The sequence below is a fragment of the Gossypium hirsutum genome, chromosome D03, assembly GCF_007990345.1.
Source record: "Gossypium hirsutum isolate 1008001.06 chromosome D03, Gossypium_hirsutum_v2.1, whole genome shotgun sequence".
NCBI lineage: Eukaryota > Viridiplantae > Streptophyta > Magnoliopsida > Malvales > Malvaceae > Gossypium > Gossypium hirsutum.
In genome coordinates, this window is record NC_053439.1 from 7898607 (window position 1) to 7909904 (window position 11298).

Here is an 11298-nt window from a genome sequence, read left to right on the forward strand (position 1 = left end):
AAGATCTCGATTTAACCTTAGGTTTACTGCGAGGATTTCATTCTTGTGTCATCCCACGATTATCATCAATATTTTGTTCTTATCTCCCATGATCAATGAGACCCTCTCCCTGAGAGTCAGATCCAACCACAAGATGTTTCATCTTATCATACAAGGTTAAGGAAGCATAGACTTCATCAATTGTGAGCAATTTACAACTATACAAAATTGTGTCTCTAAAGGTTGAATAAGACAGGGGCAACGAACAAAGTAGAATTAACCCTAATTCTTCTTTATCATACTGAACCTCCATAGTCTCTAGATCCTAGAGAATTTTTTTAAACACAATTAAGTGTTCGTGCATAGACGCACCTTCTTCCAAACGGTGGGTATAAAGACATTGTTTCATATGCAACTTGCTAGTTATGGTTTTCGACATCCATAGCTACTGTAGCTTTGCCCATAATACAGTGACGGTCTTCTCATTCATCACATTCTGTAGAATTTCATTCGACAGATTCAGATGTAATAGCATTAAAGTCTTTCGATCCTTACGCTCTCTTTCTTCGTTAATGTTGAAGGCATCTTATCTATCCCTAGCAGAGCATCCTCTAAATATATCTGCACAATAACTGTCTGCATCTTTATCTGCCACAACGCGACTTTGGTGTTGCGATCTAATAGCAGAATTTCATACTTCAGTGTCGTTATTATCATGATCGAGACAAGCAACCTAAGAAGCTCTAATACTAGTTTGTAAAACTGAACGTAGATAATGGTAATATAGAACAATCGCAAAGCAAAAGGAAAGAAAAAAAATAAGAACACACAGATCTTACGTGGAAACCCTTTTGGGAAAAAACCACAGGTAGAGGAGAAGAAAATTAACTAATGTTGAAATTCGAATGATACAAGAGGAGATTTAACTGCATCTACTTAAAGGTTGTAAAACCTTATTCTAATCAATTTCAAATAGATAAAGTGTAGTTCTATATGGATTTTACTTTTATTTTATTTTACCATTGTATTTTATTTTAATAAGGATTCGAGTCACTCAACTCTAACAACATGGGTAAATGATATCCTCTCATTAGCATTACATGATTAATGAAAAGTAAAAGTGGGGATGATTCGTTCATCTTTGTGATGAATGATTTGATTACTATTTGATAGTAATTAACTTTTCATGAAAGAAAATGTAATGGTTACCATGAGATAAAATAGAATCATATTGGAAGAACTGATTTATCCCAAAGAGATTAAGTATATCCTATGAGGGTAACACACTTATGACAAGGTCATTGGACAAGCACTGATTGAGTTGCTTTTGTAATAGTGTGTCGTTGGGGAGAGCTCAATCACTATACTCTAGTGGAAGAACTTCATGACTAAATGAGTTTATAATTAATAAATGAAAAGCTAGAACTTAATTATAAAATATTTGAGCCCTAATTACATATGTCCAATCAGTCCCTTTGTTAGCTCATTGAAACCATAAATGAATTGTATGCTGAATCAAATTAACAGAAATGAAAAAAAAATGGTGAAAATGGAAACATGAGAAATATTTGGAAATGAATGTGGTTTTCTCCAAAATGATAATGACCTGGAAATGAATTATGGTTTTCAAATTAAATGAAGTTCGAAAATGGAAATAAATCATTTGGTCATAGTGGACCCATTAAATGTAGAAATATTAAATATATTTTCTCATAGATTCTTTTACGATAAGGTCTTCATGATTTTAACGGAATTAGGATTGGGTTGAGAAAAATATTTTATTGAAAAATTAATTTAATTTTAGATGTTTATTTTGGGAAATAGAAAAATAAATATTGGGTTGGATCGAATTATGAAGTACTGGGTTAAAAATTCAATAAGTACTTGTAATTGGACCCGATATGAAAAAGGCCCAAAAGCCCCTCATGTTCAAGGGTCGGACGACAAACCCAGGTATTATTAATTAGGATTGTCACCCCCTATACTTCTAGTTAGACTTGGAGTTCATTTTTCTATTTGAAATAGACTTCTACAATTCAACAAGAGTTTTACTTCTTCTCCCTATAAGTAGATGGTACCAATAGGGCTAATTGCACAACTTTAAGATATTGTTATTTTGCATGAAAATAGTGAGAGTTTATTTTCTAAATATTAAATCTATTTTCCGGAATAACAATTTTGTTGGTTTCTATTTAGAAGAGATTTTACTTTCACATTGAAAGTAAATATTTTTGGTACTATATTTAATTTGAATCGTTCAAGCCTACACTCAAAATAGTTCGTGGTATAAGAATAGCGGAGAAGGTCATTCGATTGAAAGTCAGGAAAGACAAGGATCTATCTAGTAAAAAACACATGTGCAATTTCGATAAAGGGTCTATTGCTATAAATATCACAAATTAACTGAGTTTTTAAAATTTTTATTTTTCGCTATATAAGAAACCGTTTTCGAACTATATTTTTTCTAACATTAACTGCCTTTAGTTTAGTTGTTGCATGAATTGTTTGAACATCACTAGGGACAAATTTGGACAGTTGAAATGCAGTGTGTTTTGTTCGCATTTGTGACTTGTTTAATTTTTGTTGGTTTCCTATGGACAAATAATTTTTTGTTTGAGCTGAAATTGTTTTTATTATATTTGACGGGAGAAGGAAGAGTAGTTTATTGACAGCAAACTTTATCCTTAACTGTTTTTGAATTAGTTTTACATAGTGCTAAAATTGTTTTTAAATTTGCTTGGAACTGAATGTTAGCAATCGAAATTTAAATTCTAGATAAAGGATTTAATTTAAACCATGTTTTATCTTGTGCAAATGCTTATTGACTCTAGACAATAAATAGGTGAGAATGAATTGTATGAAACTGTGATTTCACGTCATCCTTATCCTTTTCTAATAAGAGAATAATAAATCATATTTTTCTTTTTGATTTTCTAATAAATGCTAAAAATCAAGAGTAAAAATCTAATTTATCATTCTATTATTAGAAAATGATAAGGACAATGTGGAATCACAGTTTCATATAATCTTTTTCCTTAAATAGGCTAGTTGAATGCTCTTTTGAGGCATCTCTTTTGGTTTTGTAATTTCCTACTATTTGCAGCTACAATTATTTTGTAAATAATGTTTGAGACAATCAATTGGAACATAACAGCAAACCGATTTTTCTTTTCAAAAATCAATATTACTTAAAGTTGGAAAAGTATTAATTATATATAACTATATTTTAAAAAGAAAATGTAACTTGTCCATACTTTAAAATAAAAATAAATAAATAGTGATTTGTGGAATTGATAGGAGTGGCCTAGCAAGGGCGTGTGGCTGTCAGCATATACCTGCTTTATCTGGTCATACCCTCCTTTCGTATCCGCACAACTTGAACAACACCAAAGCAGCCACGCCATCTCACTCAACTCAACCCATAACTAAACCTCTCAAATCCTTTTCTTTTCCTGTTTTCTCTTCCACTGCCAATTGTTCAACCATGTCATCAGCTGTGATTGCAGGTGCCTCTTCTTCTTGTTCTGCCGCCTTCACCAGCAGGAAGAACTGCTCCAACAAAACTACGTCGACCCCTTCTCCCAAGGCATTCAATACTTCACAGGTATGACTGTTTGTTATGTCATCTGAATCCTCTCTCAAACTGCTTTCACTTCAGTACCCAATTAACTCAAACCTCTCATTTTGTCCCATGCATGTACAGAAAACCGCACTCCAAGGCTTGTCTCTTCAAGAGGCCAAAAGGGGTGTCTCAGATTTCTTCATAGCTGAGAAAAAGAGCAGTGTCTGTTCCAGTCATGCACGAAGAGGACTTGAGATTACTGCAAGAACTGCCGGTGCTTCAAAAACTATAGAGGTTGAGGTTGACAAGCCTTTGGGTTTGACATTAGGTCAGAAGCAAGGAGGTGGTGTAGTTATCACTGTAAGTTTTGATGTTCCTTCCATCATTGATGTGACAGTATTTTGGCCTTTTCTCTTTCCAATTCAATGTGGTTTTTTAAATGGATGGATACAACTATAGGCTGTTGATGGGGGTGGGAATGCAGCAAAAGCAGGGCTTAAGGCAGGGGATCAGGTACTTTACACTAGCAGTTTCTTTGGGGATGAACTTTGGCCTGCAGATAAGCTTGGGTTCACTAAAACTGCCATACAGGCAAAGCCCGATTCTGTATACTTTGTTGTTAGCAGGTTTGCTTTCTTATCTAAATTTCACTTCTTATCCTTTATCTAAATTTAGTTGGATAATTTCAGTGAATAGGTAGAAAGGAGGAACCTTTTGTTGATAGTTTGATATAAATTCAAGGAATAACAAAGAAGACGGTAAAATTTCTTCTTTGTTGTGGGTTATAAAGTCACAAATTTTAGTCAATAAAAGGTTGTTTATCACTATATAGATTTAAATACAAACACATTTATTGAATATGATTGTCCCTTATGGAATAATCCATGAATGGATTAGGCTTCATGCCAAGAAAACGTGCTATAGTGTGTAGTGAAGCAAATCAAGATATAGTAGTATATGATCTCCTTTTGCACCTTCGAATTTTGGCCATTCACTAAAATGAGGGAGCTTACCAGTGGGTTATGATAAACAAGGGTCCTTTTCTTCTGTTCTTTTTCTTTCCTTTTCCTAATGGAAATATTGCAGCTAAACCTCCACTAGGATGTTGTTTTTCTTTTTTTCCTTGAAGAATATGGATACCAATTCACTTTGAGAAAGGAGACACTGACATGTTGGCATAGCTGCTATACTGCTACTATGTCTATTTTTATTATTCTCTTAAATGAAGAAGTCCAGTAAAGATTGCCAATAAAAATGACTTCTGGTTGAACTCATAGCTTAGCTCAGCCTATTCATGTAGCCACCTTAAAGAAGTGGTATTTAGCAGAACTGGAGTTTGAATTCCAGCATTTTCAACTCCTATCCTCCAAAGGGTTCTTTCATAACCAAAAAGATGCGATGTGGTTGTACCCGGTTACTGGACACAATAACATGATGTATTAGCCTTGAGAATATATCAAAAAATGCCATCTGACAGTCCTTTTGATGTATTGCAGAGGTGCAGAAGTTGATGTTAAACGACTACCAAAACGACCGGCGCCACCTCGCTTTGGAAGGAAACTTACTGAGGCTCAAAAGGCAAACATAGCTTTTGCCAACTAAGATTATACTTCACTTTAGATAAAGATTAGCATACTCAGTTACATTTGTGTGTGTATTAAATGAGACTATATAGCACATGTTGAAAGTACTAATGGAATGCAGAATTTTGCAGGCAAGAGCTACTCATATTTGCCTTGACTGCGGATATATATACACTGCACAGAAACCTTTTGATGAGCAGGCAAGTTTCTCAGAAAAAGAATTTAAACTTCTTATTCGATTTAATCATCTAAAATTGAAAGCAGTAATCAATATAAAAACGAAGAGGGGTATAGAAAATATTGCCTCTATGAATAATTATGTTGTTACCTGTGGCATTCGGATCAGGCAAGTTCCTCAGAAAAAGAATTTAAACTTCTTATTCGATTTAATCATCTAAAATTGAAAGCAGTAATCAATATAAAAAAGAAGAGGGGTATAGAAAATATTGCCTCTGTGAACTCAATTATGTTGTTACCTATGGCATTCGGATGCTTTTCACCAAATATATATTGCCCACATGTATTTATGTTCATTGTATATATTGGCTAATGTGTATTCTGCTTACAACCGTTGGAGGAGATTAATGGTCCTCTCATGGTCATGAAAGTTTAACTGAATATTCTGCAGCCTGATACGTATGGATGCCCTCAATGTCAAGCACCAAAGAAGAGATTCGCACCATATGATGTAAATACTGGCAAAGCTATCGGCGGAGGGCTACCTCCAATTGGGGTCATTATTGGGCTGCTGGCAGGTGTTGGAGCTGTTGGAGCATTGCTTGTTTATGGCCTTCAATGAAACTGTTTATAATGTGTATTTATTAGAATTAAATGACCCGAATTTTTATTTAAATAAAATACAGTGGTAAAATAAAATAAAAGTAAAATTCCTATAGAACTACACTTCTTTTATTTTATTTTAGAATAAGATTTTTTAAACATTATTAAACTTCATCTATTTGATATTGATTAGAATAAGGTGCTTTAATCTTACTACACTCCTATTAAAATATGGTTTTACAAGCCTATAAATAGACATAGTCTACTCCTCTTGTAATCATTTAAATTTGACATAGTGAATTATCTTTTCATTTGCCCGTGGTTTTTTTTCCGAAAGGGTTTTCACGTAAAATCTATGTGTTCTTTATTTTTCTCTCTCTTTTTCTTTGCGATACATTGTCATTACCGACGTTCTATTTTTACAAATTGGTATCTGAGCTTTCGGGTTATTCATCTTAATCACGGTAACGGTGTCTTTGAAGTATGAAATTTCGTTGTTGGATCGTAACACCAGATTTGCATTGTGGCAGATAAAGATGCAAGCAGTTCTTGCACAGATGGACTTAGAGGAAGCCTTGTTAGGGGTAGATAAGATGCCTTCAACATTGACGGAGGAAGAGAAGAAGTGCAAGGATCAAAAGGAGTTAACACAATTACACCTGTATTTGTTTAACGAAATTTTGCATGATGTGATGAAGGAGAATACCGTTGCTGGATTATGGAAGAGGTTGGAACAAATATGTATGTCGAAAACTCTAACTAGCAAGCTGCATATGAAGCAGCATTTTTATGCTCATCGTTTAGAGGAAAGTGCGTCTGTGCACGAACACTTAATAGTGTTTAAAGAAATTCTCTCAAACTTGGAGGCCATGGAGATTCAGTATGATAAGAAAGATCTAGGGTTTATTCTACTTTGTTCGTTGCCCCCATCTTATTCAACCTTTAAAGATATGATTTTATATAACCCCGAGTCTCTCACAGTTGATGAGATTTATGATTCTTTAACCTCATATGATAAGATGAATCATCTTGTGGTTAAAATCGACTCTCAGGGAGAGAGTCTTGTTGTTCGTGAGAGACAAGATCGGTATGCTGATGATAATCGTGGAAGGACACAGGAACGGAATCCTTGCAGTAAATCTAAAGGTAGATTGAAGTCTTCAGACAGAGGTAAAACTTGTAACTTCTGCAAGAAAAAAGGACACATTAAATCTGAGTACTATAAGCTACAGAACAAGATCAAAAGGGAGGCTGCGAATCAAAATGGAAAACAACCAGAAAATTACGGTAAAGATGATTTTATAGAAGACTACAGCGATGGTGAACTTCTAGTCACTTCTGTCAACAATTCTAAAGTGAGCGAGGAGTGGATCATTGATTCGGATTGCACCTTCCACATGAGTCCCAATCGAGATTGGTTTACAACTTATGAAACAGTGTCTGAATGTGTTGTTTTGATGGGAAATAATGCTTCATGTAGAATCGCACGTGTTGGAACAATTAAAGTTAAGATGTTTGATGGAGTTGTCAGAATACTTAATGACGTACGACATGTTCCAGAATTGAAGAGAAATTTAATTTCGTTGAGTACTCTTGATTCAAAAGGGTACAAATACACAGCTGAAAGTGGGGTTTTGAAGATTTCCAAAGGTTCCCTCGTCGTGATGAAAGGGCAGAGAAAGACTGCCAAGTTATATGTTTTGCAGGGTTCTACTGTTACTGGTGATGCAGCTGTCGCGTCCTCTTCCTTGTCAGATGATGATATTACTAAACTTTGGCATATACGCCTAGGGCATATGAGTGAGAATGGCATGGCAGAATTGAGCAAAATAGGACTTCTTGACGGGTAAGGAATCTGCAAACTGAAGTTCTATGAGCACTGCATTTTTGGGAAGCAAAAGAGAGTTCGATTCACCAGAGGAACCCATAACACGAAGAGAACGTTGGAGTATATTCATTCTGATCTATGGGAGCCATCCAGAGTGCTTTCGAGAGGTGGAGCTAATTATATGCTAACTTTTATTGATGATTTTTCCAAAAAAATTTGGGCGTTCTTCCTGAAGCAAAAAAAGCGATGTGTTTTCCACATTTAAGTCTTGAAAAACTATGATTGAAAAATAGACGGGAAAACAAATAAAATACCTCTACATAGACAATGACTTAGAGTTCAGTTCTGGTGAGTTTAATAAACTGTGCAAATCAGAAAGGATTGTGAGACACTTGACAGTTCGTCCTACTCCACAACAAAACGGTGTTGTAGAACAAATGAACAGAACGATCATGGAGAAGGTTCGATGTATGTTGTCAAATTCCAACTTACCAAAGTCGTTTTGGGCCAAAGCAGCCTCTACTGCATGTTTTTTGATCAATGGATCTCCATCTGGTGCCATTGAGAAAAAGACTCCACAAGAGGTATGGTCTGGTAATCCTGCTGACTATTCTGATTTAAAGATCTTTGGGTGTCCTACGTATGCTCATGTTGATAATGGAAAAATGGAATCGAGGTCCATTAAATGCGTTTTTCTTGGTTATAAAGCTAGTGTAAAAAGGTATAAGTTATGGTGTCCTGAAAATAGAAAAGTTGTGATTAGCAGAGATGTTGTTTTTGATGAAATTGCTATGCTACTTAACTTATCTCTTAAAGACTCTTCCAATAAAGAAAATAAAAAGCAGGTAGAGCATCAGACTAATCCAAAATCTACAACAGAGTCGACTATTCAAGCCAATACAAAAATTCAATATAGAGTTGTTTCTTCACTACAATACTCTATCACCAAAAACAGAACTAGAAGAGAAATTAAACCTCTAAAGAAGTATGTCGAGGCTGATATAGTTGCTTATGCTTTAAATGTGGCTGAAGATATAGATGCAAACCAAGAGCCATCTAATTATTCTGATGCGGTTAGCTGTGAAGACTCAGAAAAGTGGATGTTTGCTATGCAAAAGGAGATGGAATCACTCCAAAAAAACAAAACATGGGATCTTGTGAAACTTCCTAAATGTAAAAAGGTTGTTTATTGTAAATGGGTGTTTAAAAAGAAAGAAGGGACTCTAGGAGTTGAAGAATTACAGTTAAATTTCAGGAGTAGACTTTGCAGATGTGTTCTCCCCAATTGTGAAGCATAGTTCGATTCGAGTTTTGCTTGGTATTGTGGCCATGCATGATTTAGAGCTTGAGCAGTTAGATGTAAAAATTGAATTTTTGCATTGATAACTTAAGGAGGATATTTACATGCAACAACCAGAGGGTTTTACAGTCTTAGAAAAAGAAGACTATGTTTGCTTGCTAAAAAAGTCCTTTTACGGTTTGAAACAGTCATTAAGACAGTAGCACAAGAGGTTTGATTCCTTTATGACTTCTCATGATTTCAAAAGAAGTAGTTTTGACTGTTGTGTTTACTTTAAGAAAAACAGTGATGGTTCTTTTGTGTATCTACTCCTTTATGTTGATGACATGTTGATAGCAGCGAAAGATAAAGGAGAGATAAGAAAGGTCAAAGCCTAACTAAGTGAAGAATTTGAGATGAAAGATTTGGGACCATCAAAGAAGATACTTGGTATGAAGATTCTCAGAGATAGAAAAGCAAGTAAATTGTACCTAAGTCAAAAAGGGTACATTGAGAAAGTCCTTTGTAGGTTCAATATGCAAAGTGCCAAGCCTCTTAGTACTCCTTTAGCAGCTCATTTTAGACTTTCATCTACTTTGTCTCCACAATCAGATGATGAGATTGAGTACATGTCACATGTTTCATACTCTAGTGCAGTAGGATCTCTCATGTATGCTATGGTTTGTTCACGTCCAGATTTATCATATGTAGTCAGTGCAGTTAGCAGATACATGGCAAATCCCAGTAAAGAACATTGGAAAACAATTCAGTGGATTTTAAGATACTTACGAGGTACCACTAATCTTTGCTTACAGTTTGAAAGAATCAGATATGGAGTCATTGGGTATGTTGATGCTGATTTTGCTGGAGACCTTGATAGAAGAAGATCTCTCACAGGTTATGTCTTTACAATCGAAGGTTGTGCAATCAGTTGGAAAGCCACTTTGCAAACTACAGTCGCTTTGTCTACCACTGAAGTTGAGTACATGGCGATTACTGTGGCTTGTAAAGAAGTTATTTGGTTGAAGGGACTCTTTAATGAACTCAATGAAGACCTTCAAATCAATACAATATTTTGTGACAGTCAAAGTGCCATCTTCCGTACAAAATATCAAATGTTTCATGAGATAACAAAACACATTGATGTTCGGTATCATTTTCTTCATGATATTATTGCTCGTGGTGATATTGTTGTGAGTAAAATTGGTACACATGAAAATCCTACAGATATGATGACTCCTATAACCAAGTTTGAGCATTACTTAGACTTGATTGGTGTTCATTGTTCATGTTAAACCCTTAAAGGGTTTTATGAAAGAGGTGGAGAACTTGTTCGTTGAGAGTTCACAATGAAGAACTTGTTCATTGAGAATTCGTGTCAAGTTGGAGATTATTAGAATTAAGTGACTCGGATCCTTATTTAAATAAAATACAGTGGTAAAATAAAATAAAAGTTAAATCCCTATAGAACTACACTTCTTTTATTTTATTTTTTTTAGAATAAGGTTTTTTAAACCTTATCAAACTCCATCTATTTGATATTGATTAGAATAAGATGTTTCAATCTTACTAGACTCCTATTAGAATATGGTTTTACAAGGCTATAAATAAACATAGTCTACTCCTCTTGTAATCATTCGAATTCGACATAGTGAATTATCTCCTCCTTTGCCCATGTTTTTTTGAAAGGGTTTCCACATAAAATCTGTGTGTTCTTTATTTTTCTCTCTTTATTTCTTTGCGATACATTGTCATTACCAACGTTCTATTTTTACAGTATTCTTTCATAGAATCAGTGGTACTAGTACGACTTCTTAACTCATATCTAGTTTCACTTTCAACATATGGGTTAAGGAGTTGATAAGCAAAATCTTGATGAATAGCAATACTGACCATTGCAATTTTTAGGTTTATTTCTACAATGCCCTATGCCCGATCCAGTCGTCGAGCCTGAATATAAAGATGTCACACCACCATCTCAATACTTGTATATTATTAAATCATTATTAAATCGTGTTGTTTTAATACATAGCATTTTATTAAAGCCATCACTTGTTATTCATAGCATTTGCACATGTTTTAATACATAAATGCATTAATCATTATTAAATCGTGCTGGACATACATCAATGTAACTAACCATATTAAAAAAAATTCAAGCATTTGGACCACTTAGTAAAATTTCAAAGTTAAATACGTAGGTATTGATACTGACCCTAGGGTATCAGTATTTTCTTTAAGTGATATCAATACCACCGGGAAAATCGATACCAAACTTGCTTTATGT

General features: G+C 34.6%; 1 protein-coding gene across 2 annotated transcripts; it reads left to right on the forward strand.

Moving 5' to 3' along the window:
• The first annotated feature begins 3268 nt into the window (after positions 1–3268).
• On the forward strand, positions 3269–10861 carry LOC107950574 (uncharacterized). 2 transcript variants are annotated; one of them, XM_041089711.1, is made up of 7 exons: positions 3269–3583; positions 3683–3901; positions 4001–4167; positions 5038–5119; positions 5256–5324; positions 5753–5942; positions 10792–10861. In XM_041089711.1, exons 1-6 carry the CDS (start codon positions 3464–3466, stop codon positions 5921–5923), a joined length of 828 nt encoding a protein of 275 aa, XP_040945645.1. In that variant the 5' UTR covers positions 3269–3463; the 3' UTR covers positions 5924–5942; positions 10792–10861. The 2 variants fall into 2 exon arrangements, with proteins under 2 accessions (XP_040945645.1, XP_016740942.2); XM_016885453.2 differs by lacking the exon at positions 10792–10861 and having other exon boundaries at positions 5753–6022.
• The last annotated feature ends 437 nt before the right edge of the window (positions 10862–11298 follow it).

Coding starts and splice junctions, on each gene's coding strand:
- LOC107950574 (XM_041089711.1), top strand. CDS start 3,464: ATGTCATCAGCTGTGATTGCAGGTGCCTCTTCTTCTTGTTCTGCCGCC. Junction 3,902..4,000: donor GAGGTGGTGTAGTTATCACT/GTAAGTTTTGAT, acceptor ATACAACTATAG/GCTGTTGATGGGGGTGGGAA. Junction 4,168..5,037: donor GTATACTTTGTTGTTAGCAG/GTTTGCTTTCTT, acceptor GATGTATTGCAG/AGGTGCAGAAGTTGATGTTA.